General features: G+C 45.0%; 2 protein-coding genes across 8 annotated transcripts in view; one reads left to right on the top strand and one right to left on the bottom strand.

Annotated features, from left to right (window-relative positions):
• Window positions 1-19,634, bottom strand: part of LOC115094135 (microfibril-associated glycoprotein 4-like) — a 94,213-nt gene extending 74,579 nt beyond the window's left edge. Inside the window, exon 1 of the mRNA XM_029606875.1 lies at window positions 19,545-19,634. The gene's annotated coding sequence lies outside the window, so the exon portion shown is untranslated. The remainder of the gene's footprint in view (window positions 1-19,544) is intronic.
• The window catches only part of RNF112 (ring finger protein 112), a 131,958-nt gene that overhangs the window by 71,304 nt on the left and 37,540 nt on the right, over window positions 1-23,114 (top strand). For 6 of the 7 annotated variants that reach the window (XM_029606868.1, XM_029606866.1, XM_029606864.1 and 3 more), the window contains 5 exons: window positions 1,731-2,027; window positions 19,894-20,109; window positions 20,321-20,443; window positions 21,118-21,222; window positions 22,721-22,771. In XM_029606868.1, coding sequence (XP_029462728.1) covers window positions 1,761-2,027; window positions 19,894-20,109; window positions 20,321-20,443; window positions 21,118-21,222; window positions 22,721-22,771 — 762 coding nt within the window. In that variant the 5' untranslated portion in view covers window positions 1,731-1,760. Of the gene's footprint in view, window positions 1-1,287; window positions 1,456-1,730; window positions 2,028-19,893; window positions 20,110-20,320; window positions 20,444-21,117; window positions 21,223-22,720; window positions 22,772-23,114 lie in introns of those variants that run through there. The other variant, XM_029606867.1, reaches the window with a different exon arrangement.

Genomic DNA, 23,114 nt, shown 5'->3' with positions numbered 1-23,114 from the left:
AAGGAGATCACAAACTTGGAGTATTGTAGAAGGGCTTGCCTGATAAGCTGACCCATACACTACAAATGTTGGAAAATTTTGCAGCCAGGGTGGGTTAGGAATAGGCTACCCATCAGGCTTAAATAGAACCATTTTACATTCAGAAAAAAGTTGAAGACATGGATCTTCTGAGTTCTCTGATATGGAAGCTTGTATATGGTACCTTTTTTGGATCTGCTTTGAATGGGGATTGGTTTAGTAATGGGGGGAAAGGCCTGATTCCATTTTGAAAATTGGCGGCTCCCAAGCCTGGAGCCTAGGGGGCTCACTGGGCCTCCTCAAACACCAGAGATGCAGAAGGGAAGGACTCAGAGGTGGGAATAATGGGTCCATTACACGGACGGAGCGCACTGTTGGCCTGCTATTGGACGCGCGTTTTCCCTTACCCCTTATTCAGTAAGGGGAGGAAAATGCGCATCCAACCTGCGGCATCTAATAGCGCCCTTAACCAGCAAATGCATGTTGAGGGCCCTATTAGGTATGTGCGCGCGATTCAGAAACTAAAATGTGCAGCCACCGGGAAAGTGCTTTTCTGTGCACCCTCCGACTTAATATCATAGCGATATTAAGTCGGAGGTCCCGAAGAGTTAAAAAAAAAAAATTTGAATTCGGCCCGCGGCTGTCGGGCCGAAAACCGGATGCTCAATTTTGCCGGCGTCCGCTTTCCGAGCCCGTGGCTGTCAACGGAGTCGAGAACAGACGCCGGCAAAATTGAGCGTCGGCTGTCAAACCCGCTGACAGCCGCCGCTCCTGTCAAAAAGGAGGCGCTAGGGACGCGCTAGTGTCCCTAGCGCCTCCTTTTACCCGGATCTACCGCTGGACCTAATTTAAATACTGAATCTCACGCACTGGCGAGTGGCCGGTGCACGCACCGGGAGAGCGGGCATTCACCCGCTCTCCCGCAGACTTTACTGTATCGGTCCGCGAATAAGGGGTAAGGGAAAACGCGCGTCCAATAGCAGGCTAACAGTGCGCTCTGGAGCGCACTGTACTGTATCGGCCTGAAGGTTTGGTGGCTATTTGGAGTATTACAAGACATGGGGATTGGCTTAAGTATGGCATTTTGCATGCTTCTCTACCCAGGGTAGTAGAGAACTGACTTGGATGAGGAATTAAGTCCTATAAGTAGTTAAGCATCCTGGCACCTGCCATATATCTTTGCAGTAAGGGCAGGAATAACTGGGCAGACTGAATGGGCCATTGGTCTTTTTCTGCTGTCATCTACTTTATTACTATGTTAGGATGCAACTCTCATTGTCCTAAATGTAGCATGGTTCAGGGAGCAGGGATGGTGTATCCATCCCAAGGTGGTGTCTTCCCAGGGGGCAACAATGATAAAAAGCTTTTTCTCCAGGGGCATCAATGATATGAAACTGTAAATCTTCAGAGAGGCTGGCAGTCTCTCTGTCAGTAAAGGTAATTGCAACCAGAACACTTCTTTTGAAAGAGAGACCAAGAATTAGTGGAAGCCGCAGAGGAGGAAAAGGTAGGGTTTTGAAAGGCAAAATCATTTTGCCCTCTCTTGTTTCCAGAGTCTCAATGGGGGATGAAGTCATAAAGGAAGGGAGCAGGTTAGCGTGACCAAGCAGACAAGATGATCAGTTGAAGAAAAAACAAAAAAATGCATCCTCTGCTTCCAGTTCCATTTCTGGTTAGTAGTAACTGAGTGAACTTTTTTTTTTCTCTGCCAGAAAACTGAGCCTGCCCAAGTTTCCTTCACCATGAGGGACTTTGAGAGGTTGCTGGAGTCCTTGTCCGAGGAGATCACCTGCTGCATCTGTCTAGAAGTCTTCCAGGAGCCTGTGTCCATCCAATGTGGCCACAATTTTTGCCGGGACTGCCTTATGGAGCACTGGAGTTCTGGCGGCCACCAGTGCCCCGAATGCCGGCAGATCTGCCAGAGGACCCTCATGCCCACTGACTTCCGACTGAAGAGCCTGGTAGATAAGATCAAGCAGGTTCAGAAGGCAGAGAAAAGGCCAGCTTCGGTGAGCCTGTAAGGTTTCTTATCTCCTCCTTCTGGATTCCCATTTTGGAGGGTGTCCTGTATGGCTGCAGTGGGGTCACTTCTCCTATAAGACAAGTTCATGCAAATCTCCACTGCACTTCAGTAGAGCATTATGACACAAGGGTTGATTACATCTGATGACCCTGAGGTCTGACAAAGCAGTGGGGGTGGTAGGGTGCATAGGAAGGATTAACCAACACTAGAAAATTGATTTGGAAGAATGTATGCTTCCAGTGTCATGCAGAGTTAGCACTTGTCTGCTTGTGTTTCCGTATTTTTATTGATGCTCTAGTAAACGCACACAGTGCAGAACTTTGCTGTGGGTAGGGTCTCTGGCTGAGTGGGAAGGTCCAGCATTGTGACATCAGTAAGGTTTATGCAGCCTTCAGTAGCAGTAAGAGTTACAAGGACCAGATGTGCACTGCTCTATGTATGTAAAATATAAACAAGTAAACTACCTATTTTAGAAACTTATTTTGAACATGAAATGTCTCATTAAGCAAGTCTCATAACGTATGAAAGCACCTACAGGTTTCAATAGTTTGCCCATCTGTTTGTTCATCTATAGCCATGTTTGTATTGCTTGCTGCTTCAATGGATTTGCACCCGTTTTTGTAAGATAAGCTGTTTAAGGGAATCCAAAATGAGACCATTCATGTTTGAAATATGTATCTAAAAACATGTACCCATGTATATGTTGCATTTGTCGGGTTGTGTATATACTGGTGCAACATTTACATTCACAAGGGCCAGTATATGTGGCACTTTTAACCCATGTACATAGCAGTTTTCAAAAAGGGAAACCCCTCCTGACGTTTCCCTTTGAAAAATCAATAAGGATCTACTTGCACCAAAGCTGACAAAACATCAACAAGCACAATACGCTGAACGAGTGGCTACCACAGCACAGACTGTACATACAATGCATGACTAATATCTTAAAGTGCGTCTAGTTGTAATCATCGGTCCGGAGCATTCGAGAGGGGTAGATGCTCCTATCCTCTCTCTGTGTTTTACTATAGAGGAAATAATTTGACTATGGACAACATTTTTTTCAAAACATCTGATCAGTGTTGGCTTCCAGGAGAGGCTAAATTGTTTCGCCATTGAATCTTTACAGGACTATTAACAAGTCTTCTGATGAGAGAAGTTTTACCCTCTTTTTGTTTGCATTTACTCCAGAATTGGTGCCTGATGATTGTAACTTGGGGCACGTTAGATATTAGTCCTACATTGTATGTGCAATCTGTGCTGTGATGGTCACTCATTCAGCAGTTTGGTCAGCTTTGCTGTGAGTAGATTCTATTGAGTTGCTAGTTTCTGTTCTTAGATCTTATATTATTTTTTCCTTTTGAAAATTGTCCCAAAGTGCCCACACTAAGAGTGCCTGCTTGCTTCGGACCTATTTGTACAGGCAGTTGATCAGAGTAAAATAGCACGTGCACTTTTGAAAATGGGATGTCTGTGCACTGTTTCACTTCCCCAACCAGAAATGTCTCTTTTTAACCTGGCTAAAAGTTCATGTGCTTAAGAAGCCCGCACTTAACTTTTATCCAGGCATAATAGAAGGGCAACTTTCTACCAAACCATTTTACCCAGGTTAAATCACTGTTTACCTGGGTAAACAGCTTTGAAAATTGTTCTGAAGAGGACCTGTATATATACTACTCTGGCATCGGTATTCAAAAGGGTTTGGCCTGAGCTGGAGAAACTCTTGAGTCTTTAATAGCCCGCCGTGCTGAATGGCTAATTATCCAGCTAAACTTTTCCTGATTGTAAAAGAATCAGGGCAGGAGTGTTCCAGGAGCATGGCTTAAATTAACCCAGCTAGCTCTGACATTCAACACTAGTCAGGTCAATTTATTTGGCTAACTCTGGTCAAAAAGATCATAGGCCTAAGTTTACCTAGATGAGGTGTAAAAAAAAAAAAAAAAAAAATGTAGCAACCGAGCAGTGGCCAATTCCCCCTAACCCCTAAATTTCAGTTTCCTAGCGTGTAGCCAGATGGCTCAGGACCAATGGGTTATGCTCCCCTGCCAGCAGATGGAGATGGAGTCAGGTTTCAAAGCTGACGTCACCCTAGATATACCCCTGCCATGACCTCAGCCCTTCAATATTTCTCCGCCTCCAGCAGATGCGGACATGCTTTTCCTATGGAGATCGCTGTACCTTTTGGAAGAAGAAATTCTACTTTTAAATTGGAGAAAAGATTGAGCCCCACTCTCTTGCGGTAATTCGTAAAGGGCCCTCTCCTAGTTGAGAATTCCTGAGGTGGTTTCCAAGATCTCTCTGAGGTGTGCTTTGGTCTGGTAGCTGGTTCCCAAGGTGCCTTGGGCCTTTCAGCTGCTGAAGCAGCTGAAAGGCAGCAGGTGCAGGAAGCAGAGCACAGCAGTGATGGCCAAAGCCCTCTCCCCCCGCAGCCGGAGACAGTCTTTGTACTCAGTCGGTAAGCACTGAGCCCAAATAAGTTTAAAAAAAAAAGAGAAGATTTCCTCCCAATTCAGAGACATTGGAGATGTTTCTGTAAGACTTCCTCTGGTTTTCCTTGCTCGGCGCGCCGTACCGATGTTGTTCCCAGTCTCGTTGGGGTAAGGGGACATGGGCTTCCGAGTGGCCCCCCAGTGGCCTAGGCCCTTCTCTAGACTTGGTCAGCACACTGCGTGGTAGGCCACAGCGGCACCATCTTGCGCGTGTTTTTGTGCCTGTATTGCCCACCATAGAGCTTTGGTAAGCGCAGTGCGTGTTGGCTCTACACATGTGCTGTATGTTTAACACGTGCGTACATACATATACAACTTACTAGGAGCAGAATAGAAATAAAGCCGGGCACACGGGTTATGCGTGCAACTCGCTGCAGCCCACGTAGGTGCCTGAAATCTGTATGCATAAAATTGTAAGCCCGAGCTGTCTGAACATGCAGTTACCATCACCAGTGACTCCGGCAGCAAAGAAACATATGCACCTTTCTCTCTGCACTGCTTGTTATATTAGGGCTGCACAGTCTGACCTGGATTCTTTCTTATATCAGCACTGTGAAGAAGCCCAGGGAGAGTTGGCCTCCTCGGACTTTGCTAAGCCCGGCTCCTCCCATTCAGAGGATGGGTCATCAACAGCCTTAACCGGAAGTACCCCGGATCTGAGTAACCCCGGGACTGGGTCATCCATGGGAGAGGGAAATTCAGCGGCACCTACCCCAGTTCCTCCTGTGCTAGGCATGGACCTGGCTGCCTTCTCTTGGGTGGAATTCTTTCAAGGCCTTCAAACCTTCATACAGGTGCAGTCTGCTACCTCACTTGCCCCTCTCCGGACGGAACCTCAGCCGGTAAGCCCTCCCTCTCTCAGTCCTATCGGCAGACCTCGAGGCATGCCTTGACTCACCAAGGGTATCCCTGGCAGGGACCCGGATGGCACGGATGAAGAAGAGGATCCAGATTCCTTGGAAGATAGGGAAATCCCCTCTGGTTTAGAACCGTATCGGACCATGTTACGGTTTTTCTATAGACACATTGCTAGCCCTGGTTTCTCAGATCCTGAGGATACTGGGTGTTCCTGGGGCGGAATCTATGACAGAACCAAAGAAGAATCCCATTCTGATTTCCCTATGGGAAGCCTCTTGCTACTTTCCAGTACTGGAAGCCATCCAGGAATTGATTGACCTGGAATGCGATGCCCCAGAAGCAAGTTTTAAAGGTGGACAATCATTAGAAACTCTATAACCACTGGATCCGGCAGCGAGAGAACGTTTGCGTTTCCCTAAAGTAGATATGCTGTCTCTTAAGCGTACAACCATTCTAGTGGAGGGAGGAGCGGCCTTAAAGGATGCGCATGATAGGCGGATAGAGTCCATCCTTAAACAGGCCTTTGATGCAATAGCAATGACCTTACAGATTGGTTCTTGTTGTACCATGGTAGCTCATTCGTACTGCTCCTCTTTCAGGAAGTGGATGACTGGGGGGGGGGGGGTGCGAATTCCAGAGTGGTTATGGAACCTGTCTCTGCCTTTTTGGCTGACGCGGGCTCGGACCTAGTCCGTACCTCGGCCAGAGGAGTAGCCTCAGTGGTGGCAGCCAGAAGATAGCTATGGCTGTAAAATTGGTCAGCAGACGTAACCTCCAAGGCAAACCTCACAAAGATGCCCTTTAAAGAATTACTCCTCTTCGGAAGTGAATTGGAAAAGCTGGCCAGTAAATGGGGCGAATCTCCAGTACCCCGGCTACCAGAGAAAGCAGTTAAAGCACTCCTCGCCTATGAGGGGTCGATCCAGGGGCTTCTAATGTTTTCGCCCCTACAGAAACTTGACATTTCAGAGGTCTCGTTCCTTTGGGAGGTCTCAGTCCTTTCGGAGTCAGCAGCCCAAGAGAGGGTCAGGTTCAGGTTCGTCCCAAACCCCCCAAAGAAGTTTTGCCAACCTACTATTGGAACGAGGAGATGGGGGGGGGGGGGGGTCGACTGTCCCTCTTCTACCAATGGTGGGTCAAGATCACTTCGGACAAATGGGTACTGGAGGTCTTATGAGAATGATATGCACTGGAATTTCGCAGCACTCATCGGGATATCATGAATATATCTCCTTGCCACTCCCAACACAAGAAGCAGGCAGTGGAGACTACCTGTTAAGCCGCCCCAGGAAAATACGGGATGCTATTCCATCTATTTCATTGTACCCAAGAAGGAAGGTTCCTTTTGTCACATCCTGGACCTCAAGAACATCAACCGACATCTACGAGTGATTAATTTCTGCATGGAAACCCTACCCTGTGTGATAATGGCCGTACAATCAGGAAAGTTCTTAACCTTCCTGGACCTATCCAAGGTCTATCTACTTATTCCAATCGGGCAAGAACATTGTTTCCTACACTTTATGATACTGGGTCGCTATTATCAGTTCCAGGCTCTGCCCTTTGGCCTGGCCACCGCCCCTAGAACATTTTCCAAGATTATGGCAGTCATAGCAGCAGTTTGAGAAAAGAGGGAATCCTGGTGCAACCGTACTTGGATGACTGGTTGATCCAGGCAAAATCCATGGAAGAGAGTCTCCGGGTGACCAACAGGGTGAACTCCTTGCTTCAGGAACTCAGTTGGGTCATAAACCTGGATAAAAGCAGTCTCAAACCCTCTCCGTATTTGAAATATCTGGGAGTCCGGTTCGACACCAAGTAGGGCAAGGTCTTTCTCCCGACCACGCGCAAGTGCATCTGTTGATGAAAACGGTACACCCGACGAGATGGAGCTATCTTCAAGTCCTCTGTTTGATGGCAGCAACTTTGGAAGTAGTGCCATGGGCAAGTGCAGAAGTGATCATTTCAACGCTTCCTGCTGTCGCTTTGGAACCCATTGTCTCAAGACTATTTGATTCGCCTCCATTTACCGATGGAAGTATGCTCTTGGCTCCAGTGGCGGCTGCAGGAAGCTCATCTGGGCAGGGTTGTAGCTCTGTCTCCTCCAAACTGGCTGGTCCTGATGACAGACACAAGCCTCTGGGACTGTGAGCTCACTGTCAGCAACTGACGGCCCACAGGCGTTGGACCAAGGAAGAGGCCCTCTGGAACATAAACTGCCTGGAAGCCCGGGCAGTCAGATTGACATGTCTACAATTCAGCTACATACTCTAGGGACAAGCGTTCCACGTAATGTCAGACAACGCTACAACAGTAGCCTACATCAACGGCCAGGGTGGAACCAAAAGCCAGCAAGTTTCACGGGAGATAGATTTCCTTATGGAATGGTCGGAAATACATCTGCAGATGATCTCAGCCTCCCACATCGCAGGAAAAGGTAACATCAGAGCAGACTTTCTAAATAGGGAGAGTCTGGATCCAGGAGAGTTGGTGTTATCGGCCAAAGCCTTTCGGTTGGTAGTAGATCGCTGGGGTCTCCCAACCATCGACCTGCTGGCCACATCTCACAATGCAAAGGTTTTCCGATTCTTTAGTCGCAGAAGAGATCAGTTGACCCTGGGGCTCGATGCTGTCATTCAGACCTGGCTGGAAGAAGAGCTGCTATACACCTTCCCTCTGTTGACCCTCCTGGGCAGGGTCGTTTGCAGAATCTAGCATCATGGGATTAGTCCTAGTAGCTCCAGATTGGCCCAGGCGTCCATGGTATGCGGAGACTCCTGGTGGAGATCCCCCCCCCCCCCCCGTGCCTCCCACCGCACAGGGACCTGCTACATCAAGGTCTGGTCTTTCACGAGGATCTGACTTGATTCTGTCTTACGGTCTGGCCCTTGAGAGGGCTCACCTGATGAAGCGAGGATATTCAGCGGCAGTAATTGCCACCTTACTCTGCGCATGGATGTTCTCTACATTCCTAGCATATGTGTGGATCTGGAGAGTATTTGAGGCCTGGTGCGAGGACGCGGTGTTTTCGCTCGAACGGTCAAAATCTCACTAATTCTGGAGTTTTTCCAGGACGGCTTAAATAAAGGTTTGACACTTAACTCCTTGAAGGTCCAGGTAGCGGCTGTCTCCTGTTTCAGGGGTGAGATGAACGGAAACCGCCTGTCAGTTCATCCGGACATGGCCCATTTTCTGAAAGGGGTGAAACATCTCCGGCCACCCCTTTCACCGGTTCCCTTGTGGAGTCTTAATCTAGTATTGGAGGTTTTGGTAGGGCCCTCCTTTTGGCTGCTGCACAGTCTTTCCTTGCGTTTATTAACCCTGAAAACGGTGTTTCTGGTGGCTATATGCTTGGCATGTCTCATCTCTGAACTAAGGCATTGTCATGTCTGGAACCGTTCCTCTGGATGACTCCAGGAGTGTTACATCTTCATACCATTCCATCTTTCTTGCCCAGGGTAGTCTCGGAATTTCATTAGAATCAGTCCATTTCATTGCCAATCCTAGATAAGCACAAGGATGTGGAAGAATACCACCTCCTCCGCCATTTGAATGTCAGTAGGCTTTTGGTGCGGTATCTGGAAGTTTCAGAACCGGTCCAAAAGATGGACCGTCTATTTGTCCTTCACGGTGGAAGGAAGCAGGCCGAATCAGCTTTGTGGGCTGGCATAGCTTGCTGGATTAAGGAGGTAGTCACAGGAGCCTATGTGGAGGCAGGAAAGCCATTACCCCTTCAGGTTAAAGCTCATTCCACTAGGGCTCAGGCAATCTTATGGGCGGAATATAGACTGCTGTCTCCCGTTGACATCTGCTGAGTGGTGACACGATCCTCCCTGCACACCTTCTCTAGGTTCTATCGCCTGGACGTTCAGGCCTGGGAGGACATAGCCTTTGCAAGGGTGGTGTTAACCAGACCACGGGCAGCCTTCTGCCACGATCGGGAGTAGTTATTGTACACCCCATTGGTCCTGAGTCCATCTGCTACAAGCTAGGAATTGGAGAAATTACTTACCTGATAATTTTGTTTTCCTTAGTGTAGACAGATGGACTTAGCATCCTGCCCATGGCTGCTCAAGAACAGTGCCAAAGATTCACCCATGGAGTGGATATTGATTCCAAGAGATTACAGGTAAGCCGTCATCCAGTCCCTAGATCAGGGCATATATAATCTTACTGGGGTTCAATGTTTATGTTTGTTTGAGTACAGTTATGGTTATCCGCTTTTAATCAAGTTTTTTTGATAGTATGTCCACAGTGGCTTTTGAAGAGAATACTGAAGGGGTGAGGTCACTGTAGGGATGTATCTAGGGTGACATCAGCTTTGAAACCTGACTCCATCTCTATCTGCTGGCAGGGAAGCATAAACCATTGGTCCTGGGTTCATTTGTCTACACTAAGGAAAACACAATTATCAGGTAAGTAATTTCTCCATTTAAAATTAGTAGATCAAGCAGGCCCACCTCCCACCCAAACACCCAAATCTCTTTTTAAAATTAGCAGTCAAATAGGGGTGATCCTCCCTTTCTCCCCCCACCTTCAAAATGATATCCATAGGTCTGACATCTACTGGACTTGACTTCTGAATGGGGATTGGCAGTGTCAGTTGTCAGTGCAGGGCTAATCAGTGTAGAAGTACAGTTAATACATAATTGGCCAGTTGTGTCGCAGATTTATGGCTAATATGATCATGGTCACTGCTTGAAGGATGCTGGAGCCAGCGGTACAGAAGGAGCGTATGTGACATTGTGCCACGGCCACCACAGCCCATGATCCTCTGCTTCTGACTCGTAGTTCCCGCTAGGCTTTTCCCTTCCAGTATCAGTCAGGGACATTAGATTCAAACATTAGAGACAAAAATATGAGATTTGGCATATAAATCTTGGGTTACTATTTTTTGAGGAAAAAGATTGGTGTAAAAAGTGAAAGGAATCGACAAGGGAACAATCAGGTGATTTAGGTGAATCATCAAATGATGTTCATTCCAGAGAGTGTTATCATATTTTCCCAGTAATCTTGAAAACATTGCTTGAATACAAAACTAGTTGCTCAGTGACAGGTCAGAATTCAAAAAACAGGTGACTGGGAAAGTTAGTCTCTTAAGTTTACCTGTTCTCGATATTCAACCAGTAACAGCATGATCTAAATATACTCAGCTAAAGGTTACCCAGACAAAGTTATGCAGGTAACTTTGCCATTAACCAGTTTGCTGTTTGCAAAATGATCAATACCCCTGTGCCAATATGAATCAAAAAAGCTGCACAGCCAAGCAGCTTTTCCTTCCACCCTTTAATATTATTTAAAAGTGTCCTAAAGCCTGATCCTCCCCAATCCTCTGCTGAATATTAAGCGCAGATAGCTCTGACAAGTACCGGTACTTAGTATTCATTTATTCACTGCACTTGAGCAGTAAAGCCCGATTTTAAAACCGGCGAACTCCACGCGCATCAGGCTGTTACCTGCTGTTCTTTTTCAGGTGGAAGTCAAAATAAAACTCGTTAGAGCCAAAAGCTGACCGGGTGAAGAGTCAGGGTAAACAGGGGGGAGTGCAGGCTGAAGAACCAGAGGGTCTGGATAGCCTAGAGAGAGAAGCTGGGCAAACTGGTAGTCTAAGTGATCAAACTGGTTATTTCCTTCATGCACGTGTGTGCTCTCTTACTCGTGTAAAACCGACAAGTCCTAAGGAAAGTTACGCGAGTAACATCTCCTTGCGTGACCACTCAAAATTGCGTTCGTGTGGAAGGCGTATTTTGTATTATACGCGCGCACGATTTAAAATTCCAGCGTATGTGTGCAGGTCTCCACATATGCCTGTATGTGGGTGCACACGTGATTGCTTGTTTTAAAGTTGCGGTCCCTATTTTTTAATTCAAGCAGAATTTTTGTAAAGGAACAGATTGGGGAGGATCAATACTGCTGCTGCTAGGCAATTTTAAATTATGTTGGGGGTAAGTGGGGATTACGTAGCCACACAACATCTTTTATTCATATTGGGTGAGAGGGACGGCTAGGCCATTGCTTGAATGCTAGTTTGGGCATTTTGTTACCCAGTTACCTTTAGGACTATGATTTCTCTGACCAGAATTACCCGGGTAACTTTATGCAGCTAGTAGCAATACCTTATGCTATAATATTATATCATGCTTTTATACATCAAAAAGTTCAACTCAAGATGGTTTACAACAAGCAAGAAATGCAAGAAACAAAAGACATAAAAACAGAGGAATAAAATGCAGTACAATAATTCTTGTGATAATCCACTAAGAGATATTGCAGCCTGCAGGGAATCCAGTTTAATGGAATTCAGGAAGGAAACTGTGAAGGAGCAGTGGGTGGGGGGTAGGGATTTTCCCCATACTCCATTCCCCTCCTCAGTGAATGTGATGGGGCTGGGCTGGAATTCCTGCCCCTCTACTGACCCCCTCCCTCCAAGATCACTTGTTCTCTGGGCCTGGAGTGCTCAGCAACAGCCGGATAAGCTTAAAAGCAAGCCCACATGCCACCTCTTTCTTACCCAGCTTGATTTTAACCAGGTAATGAATTGCATGGATAAAACTGCACTGCTCGGCAGAGAAGGAATTCAAGCTTTGGAGTTTTTCTGATTAACTTCAAAAGTTATCAGGACAAACATTTTTTGAGTATTGATTAATTGCAATAATCTTTATTTCACAAACCCATACACTTCATACAGCTGATGAAAGTACTATATTATTTATGGTTTATTTTATTTATTATCTCAGTTTTATAAATTGCCAGTTCTACATAGTGCTCCCAATGATGTATAGCATTGAAAATACAAACAAAACTTACACATAATAAATAAATACATAAAACAAACAAAAAACACATTCTCAGAATTCCTATGAAATTCTATGGCACAACATGCCATCACATCATCCTGTTATTAGCTGCAGATCGAAGACCAACAATCCTAACATTCCTCAAAAGCAGATTGAAACAGCCACATTTTTAACAATTTCTTAAACATGGAGCAGTCGTATGTTAAGCATAACTCTTTTGGTATCAAATTCCATAGTTTTAGAATTATGTATCAAACATCTTGTATGTGCATCAACTTCACTGCTGAAATTCATAAGAAAAATTCTTGGAACGATCTTAGTGATCAAGTTGGTTGATATTCTACTCTACCAGCCTATCAGGAAGGTAGCTAGGACTCATTGATTTTAATGTTAGCATCAGTAACTTAAACTGGAATTTCACAGAGATCCAGTACAGTGTTTTCAGAGCAGGACTAAATATGATCCCTGATGCTATAGCCTATTAACACTCTTGCTGCTGAGATTTGAACCAGCTGGAGTGCCTTCACATTAGCCTTCGAAAATCCATTATATAAAACATTGCCATAGGCTTATCTAAACATTACCAGTGCTTGAACTAGCAAAGCTAAAAAAGCATGGCCCAAGAAAAATAAATCTACATTATCAGTCTCAGCTGGTAAAAGACTAAGCTGATTACAGTCATAATCTGGGACCATGCCAAAATCTGAGTCCAGCATGAAGCCCTGATTACAAGGCCTTTTATTTTAAATAGATAGGTATGCCCGTCTACCAAAAATTCAAGAGAGAAGTCTGGAAAGGAAATCTTAATCCACATATTGTAGACTGTTTACATAGCATCATTGACAGGTTGTTATGGACTGTATTTCCTTATTCTTCCTATATTGCTCTCTTGATGCCTTTTTTTTTTTTTTTTCAAAACCAGTTGTATTCTTGATTTTTTTTTTCTTTTTTTTTAAATTAGGATTTTTATTTATCAATTAATAAGGCTTCTGTTTTGGAATGGTTGATCTTTAGATCGTTGTCCAGGTAAATTTATCCAGACACAGCCAGCTGAATATCAACCTCAAAAAAAACAACCCAGCCCAACACTGACTGCTTCTGATTTTAGGTGATAATATACTGATCTATTTTGCCTTTAATTTTTCAGCCACCTCTTTGGAGAACCGTATCAGTTTCCTTTTCCTTTTTTTTTAATTATTTTTTTTTTTTATGCTATTTTCAAAAACAAATACAAACATTTGTTACAGTATTCAGATATCATAATTATTTTTACATTCTAATATTAACTAAATTCAGAAGGATATATGAAATATAAGCGGATTTAAATGTACTTTTCTTATGTAAAGATTTGTTGACTTTATAATACTTCCTTTTAATTTGGCCTTCACCCAGTCTTCTAGCTCCTCTTCAAAGAACCTTCCCATTTTAACAAAGTCTTTATTTTTGAAATCCAGGACTTTGATCTTCACACAACTTTTCTCTGTCTAAGCCACTATATCAAACCATACTGTCTAATGAACATTGGTGCTCAGATGGGCACCTAGCCAGATATTAGAGATACTTTCTCCATTTGTAACACCAAGTCCAGAATCGCTCTTCCCCTTGTGGGTTCCATCACCATTTGTCTAAGCAGAACACCTTGAAGGGCAGCAGATTAAAATCTCCAACAAGCAATGCCTCTCTTCTTGCCTATTGGATGTCTTCTGCCCATTTCTATCTGATCCGGAGGCCTGTAGACCATGCCAGTGGAAATGAAAGTATCATCTGGTTTTTAAGACAGCCCACAGTGCTTCCTCCTTACCTCCATACTCTCTCTGTTTAAGATACTAGGATATTGTTTATGACACAAAGTTACTGTTCCCCTTTTCATAGTAACAGTAATAATGGCTGTATGGACCATTTGGTCTTTTTCAATCTGCCCAGCCTCTTTTTATGGTAGTAACTGTCTCTCCATCAGGTTATTCCTATGTTTCTATTAAGGATAGTATTTGCCGCTCTGTGCAGGTTACCCCCAAGCCTTATGTTAAGGGAAGTAATATTTACAATCAAAATCCAGCAACTATCAAACCCATAACAGAATTACTGCTAGCAACATATTTATAGCTTTGCTTTTGGGTTTGGCCATAGAAGCAGTTCTTCTCAATCCTTCCTCAGATTATAGCCCAGGATGGTTGTATCCCATTCATGAGACTCACTGGACCATATCTCCGTAATAGAAACAATGTCTGAGTCTGCCTCCACCATTAAGATTTGCAGATCTGAAACATTGACACTGAGACTACGAGCATTTGCACACATAGGGTCAGATTTTCAAAGGGGTACGCGCGTACCCCCCCCGAAAACCTGCCCCAAGTTCCCCCGCGCGCGCCGAGCAAGCCCCGGGACGCGCGTAAGTCGGGCCGGGGAATCGCGCGGCCGGTGCGCGCGAGTTACGCCTGGGGCAGGCGTAACTTGTCAAACAAAGGTAGGGGGGGGGTGTTTAGATAGGGCTGGGGGGGGTGGGTTAGGGAGGGGAAGGTGCAGAGGGGTGGAAGGGGTGAAATGAAAGTTCCCTCCGAGGCCGCTCTGATTTCGGAGCAGCCTCGGAGGGAACGGAGGCAGGCTGTGCAGCTCGGCGTGCGCAGGCTGCCGATTTTTGCACAGCCTTGCGCGCGCCGACCCTGGATTTTAAAGGATACGTGAGGCTACGCGCGTACCTATTAAAATCCGGCGTACTCTTGTTTGCGCCTGGTGCGCGAACAAAAGTACGCGCGGGCGTACTTTTTAAAAATCTACCCCATAGCTTTCCAGTTTTTCTCTTTTGTCTTGCTGCCATTCCTGGCACCTTTCTCCTTATGTCCTATCCAGCATCTCCCTTCCTTTCTATGCCAGCAGCATAACTAGAACACATTGCTGCTATCTCCCACTTCCTCCAGTCCCATTTGATTGGTTTCTCTTTGCTCAATAGAGCCAATCAGCTGTAGGAGGCAGGAGATCAGCTTCAGCCTGCTCTGCCTACTGATACTGATTCTTGCTGTACCTCCACTTCCTGCAGTTTTGGCCTTGTCCATTAGGGGATGCTGTTCTATTCATCCACCACCCTTTCTGTGGAGAAATATTTCCTTACATTACTCCCAAATCTATGCCCGTTCAGTTTTCATATCCTAACACCTTATTCTGGAATTTCATTTCTACCCAAAATGCTGGCATCTTTTACATTAGTTTTGGTATTTGAATGCTCCTATCCTTACATCAGCATTTGTAGAAGGGACCTGTGTGATCTTAAAAGCTCGTGTACACATCATTACCTAGATAAGTGGCTCTCAACCTTTTTTTAGCCGGGACATACCTGACAGATGGCTCTCACATGTGTGACACACTGAACATGTGATCGTCACGGGGCTAAATGTAAACATGCACTCTGCATCCTCAGGAACCCCCTCGACCCCTAGCAATGAGTTCAGAGCAGAACTAGGACATTACTCTACTCTGTACAACTCACCATACAAAAAAGATATTCTGGTTCTGATGACATCTCAGTAAAAGCAAAACAAACTCCCTTTACTACCAGGCGCAATAGCCCTTCTTATGAAAAGACAGTAATTTTCTAGTAATGCATGTCCTATTGAGAAAAAACAACAAATAAGATTGATACAAATGCCTACATGCTAATAAAATACCTCACCTCAGTCACACACACACACAACTGACCTTCACCAAGTACAGAAAGACCACAAATTATAAATATGGAGACAGAAACTGGAATGGAGAACCAAAAAAGCCACTCTGCATGCAGTGCAAACCTGGAGAAATGGAAAGAGAAATATAGCACCTAACATAGTCCTAGGAACTGCAATAATGCACTCAAACTAATCTGCACAAAGTTACACCTGTATTATGGAACACACCCCATCAGTAACAACCCTATCTATGAAAAGGCAACACTACAAATATTAAACCAGGCCCTAAACACTAATACACTTCCTATTAAGAAAACAGAATAAGCCAAGCTGCTATAGATCCCCACATAGAAATAATTGTAAAGCTATACTAATAAATATTACAAAACAGCTGATGAACAGAACAACATCAACCATTAAAAACTTATAATAAAACTTATTAAAAATTGTTCAAATATCAATAAAATATTTCAAAACAGCAGACGCATCACATAATACCCAATAATTAAAATGGCAATCAAGAAAAATAAACTTAAAAAGCCACCTTTACTTACCCTCTCCAGCAACTCTCCTACTTCTTTCCCTTGCAGGCCAACAGCACATACCAGAGGCAGTAGTGGCTGCTGAAGCTCTGTCCTCATGGTCCTCTTCCTTAGGGCCCACAACCAGTCACTCACACACACCAGTAACTTCCCTAACCAGTCTCTCTTCCTCACACACAGACACAATTCACCTCTCTGACCAGTCTGTCTCTCTCTCACACACTCACCAGTCACCTCCCTGACCAGTCTCTGTCTCTCTCATAGAAACACATCACCTCCCAGAGCAGTCTCTCTCTCAATCACACACATGCTCTCTCGCATACAAGCTCTCAATCACACACCCAGGCACCCATCCTACCACAGACACACAAAGCTGCCACTCATATACACACATAAGCAAGTTTCCTCTCTCACATGGAGCCTCTTCTCATTGTTCAGCCCAATAAGCCTGGCCTCTGCTCTTCAGCCGCCTCCGGTCTGGCCTCCGGTGGCAGCATGCAGCATCCTTCCACAGCCAACTGCATCAACCCACCGGAGGATTACCAGTACCCTGACTGGCCAATCTGCCCCCGGGGAGAAGGGAAGCACTACTGGGGCAGTGGGACAACAGGAGCCGTGATACACTGGTGGGTCGCGGCATGCCGGTTGAGAATTGCTGATCTTGATAATTCTTGTTTGTTCAGTGTAAATTAACACAGTCTGCAAAGAACACAGTTTTCTCCAGGATTGATATGGCAGCAAAAACTCTTAAAACAGTACCTGTGCCCGACTAATGCATTTCAAAACCGGTTTCAAGCCAACTCAAACTTATTCCCAAGAAAACTGAACCCAGTGTTCAACTAGCATAGGCAAGTTAAATAAGAATTGTGCCAGGGTCTTTGCCTTTCTAGGAGATAGCTACAAATTCTAAATCAATATTGAATTTACAAAGCAAGGCTTAGAGGATAATGTGCAAAAACTCCGTACACCTACGCTTGTATGTAGGCCTACACGTGAGTACAGGCAGTGCATTGAAAGCATACTTTTCCTACTCTGTTTAAAAATATACTTGCAAAATAAATTAGTGCTTGCTCACATAAAACCCACTTTACATGCGGAAGTCGATATATATTTTAAAACAAACGTGCGTAATTGAAATGTCCAATTTTTCGATTCCTTCACCAGTTCTCCCAGTCTTTCTCCAGTTCATTGAGACCCTCCTGGTCCTTCAGTGTGAACTTCCCCCAGTTCTCCCAGCCAATAATAGACAATAAATAGACAATAAACCAGTCTGATATCAATTACGCAAGATCATTGGCAGATGTAAAATTAAACAGATAAGATGCCAAATGTACATGTGTAAGTCTCTTATTAAAAACTAGCAACTTAGCTCGTAACTGTTGGCCTTGCCCCAGAAAGAGCCCTATAATGCTTTTTTTTTTTTTTTGTGCATATATGTGCACATTAAATGTAAAGTATGCACATACCTTTAATGTTCATAAAATAGTAATGCAAGTGCAAGGTACTTGCGTTTGTGTACACAAATTTTACATAAGTGCTTTGAAAATTCACCCCTTAGTGTGAGTGTGTGTTGACTGCACTTATTATAACTAAGAAGTCTATATTCAGAAGGATTTGTCTGGGTAACTTTTCAGTTAAAAACAAAAAAACACAAGAGCTAATGTTCTTCCATATAATATAATTATACACAGTCAAAAGGAAAAACCAGAAAAAAAGCTTTCTAATGCTCCACCATCACTCAAAATCTTTATGCCAAGACCAATTTCAAAATGTTATTTAATATTTGACCGTATCAGCAAGCCTGACGACGCGCAACCCCGCTGTTTTTTTTTAAGGGGAGCCGTCCGGACTTCTCATCATTTACGGTCGGTCTCAGTCCACTTAACAACGGTTCCTAAGAAAAGTTCAAGTGTGCCCTCCTACCACCAGATAAGTGATCAATGGTTTGGAATAAATATTGATTGAAATTTCTTTTATGTAGGTTGTAAAATATAAGGACATTGTGTGAAGATGGTCCCCTTTAAAAATGGCGGGAAAGGTCTAATATTGTAAGCTCCTGAAGAAGCAAAAGCGAAACATCGGCCGGGTGTCGAGCTGACACTTTTCTGTCTGTGGGAGTTATAAAGCCTTGAAATAATTAAAAAACGAAAATTTAAAATTTAAAAAATTGAACTTTTCTTAGGAACCGTTGTTAAGTGGACTAAGACTGACCGTAAATGATGAGAAGTCCGGACGGCTCCCCTTAAAAAAAAAACAGCGGGGTTGTGCGTCGTCAGGCTTGCCGATACGGTCAAATATTAAATAGCATTTTTAAATTGGTCTTGGCATAAAGATTTTGAGTGGTGGTGGAGCATTAGAAAGCTTTTTTTTTCTGGTTTTTCCTTTTGACTGTGTATAACTTTTCAGTTATCCAGACAAAACCCTTTAATTGAACATTTGCCCCCTCTCACCGGCTACATTTTATTCATGTAAGAAGAGGAAGAGTTGGAGCTTATGTTAACAGGTAATATATATATTAGTGCTAAATGGACTTTGAAAATTAGCCTGGGGGGTTGTATGCATGGAAGTGATTTCCCACATACTTTCAGTTTTCAAAACATATGCACAAAAATGTTTGCATGACCAATTTACACATGCTCTCTAGCAGATGTAAATGTCGTGTCTATGACACGCTAAGTTGCACGCTGTCTGCGAATTTTCAAAGCAGACTTACATGTCTGCTTTGAAAACTAGGGATGAAGTCCGTGTGTACTTTCTACACTGGGACTTCAGCCCTACATGGGCTATTAATAAAATTACCCTTCCTATGTATTAGCACTGCCAAGCTAATATATACGCAAGGATGTCTGGTTGAAGAAAACTCAGGCCTAAAGCTACCTGGTAGGTTCAAGTGCGTTTTCCAGCAACTGAGCAGCTCAGGCTGCTACGTGAATAATGTTCAGCTTTGGTGAACCTCCTGCCCTTAATCCCAAAACAAGGAACATTTGTTTGTTATAGCAGTATTGGTGATCTCAGGTTTTCTGGGATGCCTGTCCCACTGCCACCCTGTCACTGTATTACAAGGTGGTGCCTGTGGAAGTTCTGCCCACTCTCAGACACAGTGTTGCTGTCCCTTCAGACTGAGCCAGGTAAGTCCTGCTGAATTTCACCCCTGAACTTACCCAGTTAAATTTCTGCTTCTTGCTTTCCTTGGTTTTCTGAAAGGATGCCTTTCAGCCGTCTTGATTTCAGAACATCTTGTAGCAAGGCTGTCTGCTCAGCCTTAACCGTCTGTTTTATTTGTAGACCTATGTAAAGCTGCACCCTTCAGTTTCACTGTGATTTAGTATGTGACGCTTACGTAACTTGTCTACAAATCCTAAATAAAATGAAATCTATAGACGGGTGACGTTAACTAAAATTCTGCTTCTGAAGTGAAGGGTTTGCTGGAGCCACAGTGCAGGGCACTCCTGTTAGGACGCCTGTAGCTAATCTTACATGCCAACTTTGTGGTCCTTCTTTCCTTTGCAGTTAAGGGTCAGTGCCCTGAATGGCAGTAAAGGGCCCCTCCAACTGCTGGCAGTGGATGAAGACGGGCAGTTGGAAGTTTGTGAGGAAGCAATCCAGAAGTGCCTGAGCAGGGAGGAGATGAAGAAATATCCTGTCTGCCTCATCTCTGTCGCTGGCGAACAATGCCAAGGGAAATCCTTTTTGCTGAACTACCTGCTAAGGAGGCTGCACAGGCTGGTAAGAGAGAGGAGGCATTGGAGCGGAAAGACGGAAGAACAGGGAGGAAGATAAGACTATAGAAGGAGGACGGGATAGAGACAGAGAATAGAGGCAGGACAGGTTGAAGAGGAGAGAGGAAAGGGAGTGAGAGATGGAAGAGACAATATTGATGGCAGTGCAGGGGTGAATACAGCATTCCCTTCTTAATCTTATTGTCTCTTCTTCCCAGGATCAAGATGCTGGTACCCAAACAGAAGTCCAGAATGGCTTGGAGTGGCCTGTGAGGCCCCCCACCACTGGGGGCATGTGGATCTGGAACTCCCCCTTTGTGATAGGCCAAGGTGGTAGGAAGGTAATGTGCGGGGGAAAGCGTGGACAAAGCCCCACACCACAATCCCTCCAAGCGTTCTCCATTGAGGGAGCTCAAGATCATATTCAGTCATTAACTGTGGGACAGTTGAGCTCCCTGTTGCTCATTCCCAGTAATCAGAGGTGGCAATCCCACATCTGCCTGGTTAATAATTGTTAATGGACTTGTCCTCCAGAAACTTGTCCAAACATTTTTTTAAACCTGTCACTATGCTTGACCATATCCATCATTGTGGGAACAAATTCCACAGCTTAATTGTACCTTGATTGAAAAAGTACTTTCTTAAACTTGTTTTAAGTCTGCTGCTAGTTAGTTTCATGGTATGTTCCCTAGTCTTATTACTTTCTGAAAATGGTAAATAACCATCCCTATTAACTTGTTCCACACCATTCATGATTTTATAATCCTCTTTCATATCTTCCCTCGATCATCTCTAAGAAGAGTTTTAACCTGTTTAGCCTTTCTCCTTGAAAGCCATTACATTCCCTTTATCATTTTTGTACTTTCTAGTTCTTTTATATCTCCACTGAGTACACTTTTTCTTGACGACAGAGACACGCACACACACAAATAAATACGAGAGAGAGAGAGTCAGAGAGAGACGGAGGTCCTCCCATTTGCTTTTTTTTATTCCCTGCCTTCATATTTCTTGGCAGACTGTGGTGTTCCTGGTAGACATGGAGGTGTCTCCAGCCATTGCAGGAAAGGGGGAGACCAGCTTGAAGTTTGCAGCCTTCAGTGCCTTGCTTGGCTCCTATCTGGTGAGTAAAGGGGAGAGGGGTGCTCCTGCTGATGATTTTGGGAGCCCCAGTTCTGTTTGTTAGGATCCTATTGTGGTTTTATGATCTCTGTGCATGCTAAGATTCAGGTGCCAGTCTCTCAGGGACAAGCTGCAGAGCAGAGAAGGAAAGGCCTCCATTATTTCAACAGATTCCAGTAGTAAGCCCATTTAACAATGTGCACTGCAATGCTGTCGATTGGAAGACAGCAGGACATGCGTTTGGTAGACCTCTGAGGAGGGCCTTTCTTGCTTTTATGGACCCAGATTTCTCCTGCTCCTTTGGGAATCTAGCTCAGTTGGAACTGATCTCTGTTGGGCTGCAGTGTCATCAATCTTCATTTGAAACTGCCTGTTTTTTTTTTTCCCCCTATTATATAACCCCTGCCTATTGCCAGCTAGCCAGCCATGCATGTCCTTCTGGAAGCCAGTGTATATTCATTTCGAGCCAGGCTAGTAATGGCACCATTCTGCAGTAGCTGAGACTCCCTGCTCCCCAAGTACTGTGAATATTGCCTCTGTAGAATTCTCTGCCCAGGCAGAACTCAGAGAGCATAAGCCTGGCCCAGGAATTGATCATGGGTCCTCTGAAAGTCAATGCACAGCACAATCTCTGAATCACCTGTGTTCTAATTCACTGTGGGGCGGATTTTAAGAGCCCTGCTCGCGTAAATCCGCCCGGATTTACGCGAGCAGGGCCCTGCGCGCCGGTAAGCCTATTTTACATAGGCCTACCGGCGCGCGCAGACCCCGGGACTCGCGTACGTCCCGGGGTTTTCGGAGGGGGGCGTGTCGGGGGCGGGCCCGGTCGTCGCGGCGTTTCGGGGGCGTGTCGGGAGCGTTTTGGGGGCGGGTACGGAGGCGTGGCTACGGCCCGGGGCGGTCCGGGGGCGTGGCCGCGCCCTCCGTACCCGCCCCCAGGTCGCGGCCCGGCGCGCAGGAGGCCCGCTGGCGCGCGGGGATTTACGTCTCCCTCCGGGAGGCGTAAATCCCCCGACAAAGGTAAGGGGGGGGGTTTAGACAGGGCCGGGCGGGTGGGTTAGGTAGGGGAAGGGAGGGGAAGGTGAGGGGAGGGCAAAAGAAAGTTCCCTCCGAGGCCGCTCCGATTTCGGAGCGGCCTTGGAGGGAACGGGTTAGGCAGCGCGGCTCGGCGCGCGCCGGCTATACAAAATCAATAGCCTTGCGCGCGCCGATCCAGGGATTTTAGTGGATACGCGCGGCTCCGCGCGTATCTACTAAAATCCAGCGTACTTTTGCTTGAGTCTGATGCGCAAGCAAAAGTAGGCTGATCGCGCTTCTTTTAAAATCTACCCCTGTGTGACTTTTCTCAATCAATCAAATGTATGGACAGGCTTTCTTTAGTAACATGACTTGGTGAAGTTCATATTATCAGTGTAAAAAGTAGCTTCATTGGTTCTGCTATATCCTGAAAAAAGATTTTACAAACTTTTAAGGAGCTTCTGTTGGTGTTCTCTTTGCAGATCTTGAATGTTCCTACAAGTGTAAGAGAGAGGGAGATGGCGTCTTTGGAGGTAAGGAAGTGTGTATGTATGTATGTATGTATCAATCGATAGGAAGAGAGAGACGCGATATGAAATTCTGGGTTGTCTTAACAGACTATCTTGTTGCATAAGAGACATTTATTTAAAAATTTATTTTTTTCCGTCGATAAGCAGCAGCACCACCGAATGGACCTGCCTCTTCCACTAGTAGAGCTTTGAGCTGAACTGAGCATATATAGGAGTTCTTGTGCAGGCATTGCCTCAAGTGCTTCTTCAGTCTGTTTTCATCCAAGCACAGCCCAGATATGTACTCATTCTCTCCAGATATTTTTTTTCGAGAATACTTTAAAATTGTTTCTTTTTCTTCAGTTTC

Source organism: Rhinatrema bivittatum, chromosome 6 (genome assembly GCF_901001135.1).
Source record: "Rhinatrema bivittatum chromosome 6, aRhiBiv1.1, whole genome shotgun sequence".
NCBI lineage: Eukaryota > Metazoa > Chordata > Amphibia > Gymnophiona > Rhinatrematidae > Rhinatrema > Rhinatrema bivittatum.
The sequence above is the reverse complement of the archived record's forward strand: the minus strand, read 5'-3'. Positions and strand labels throughout refer to the sequence as shown.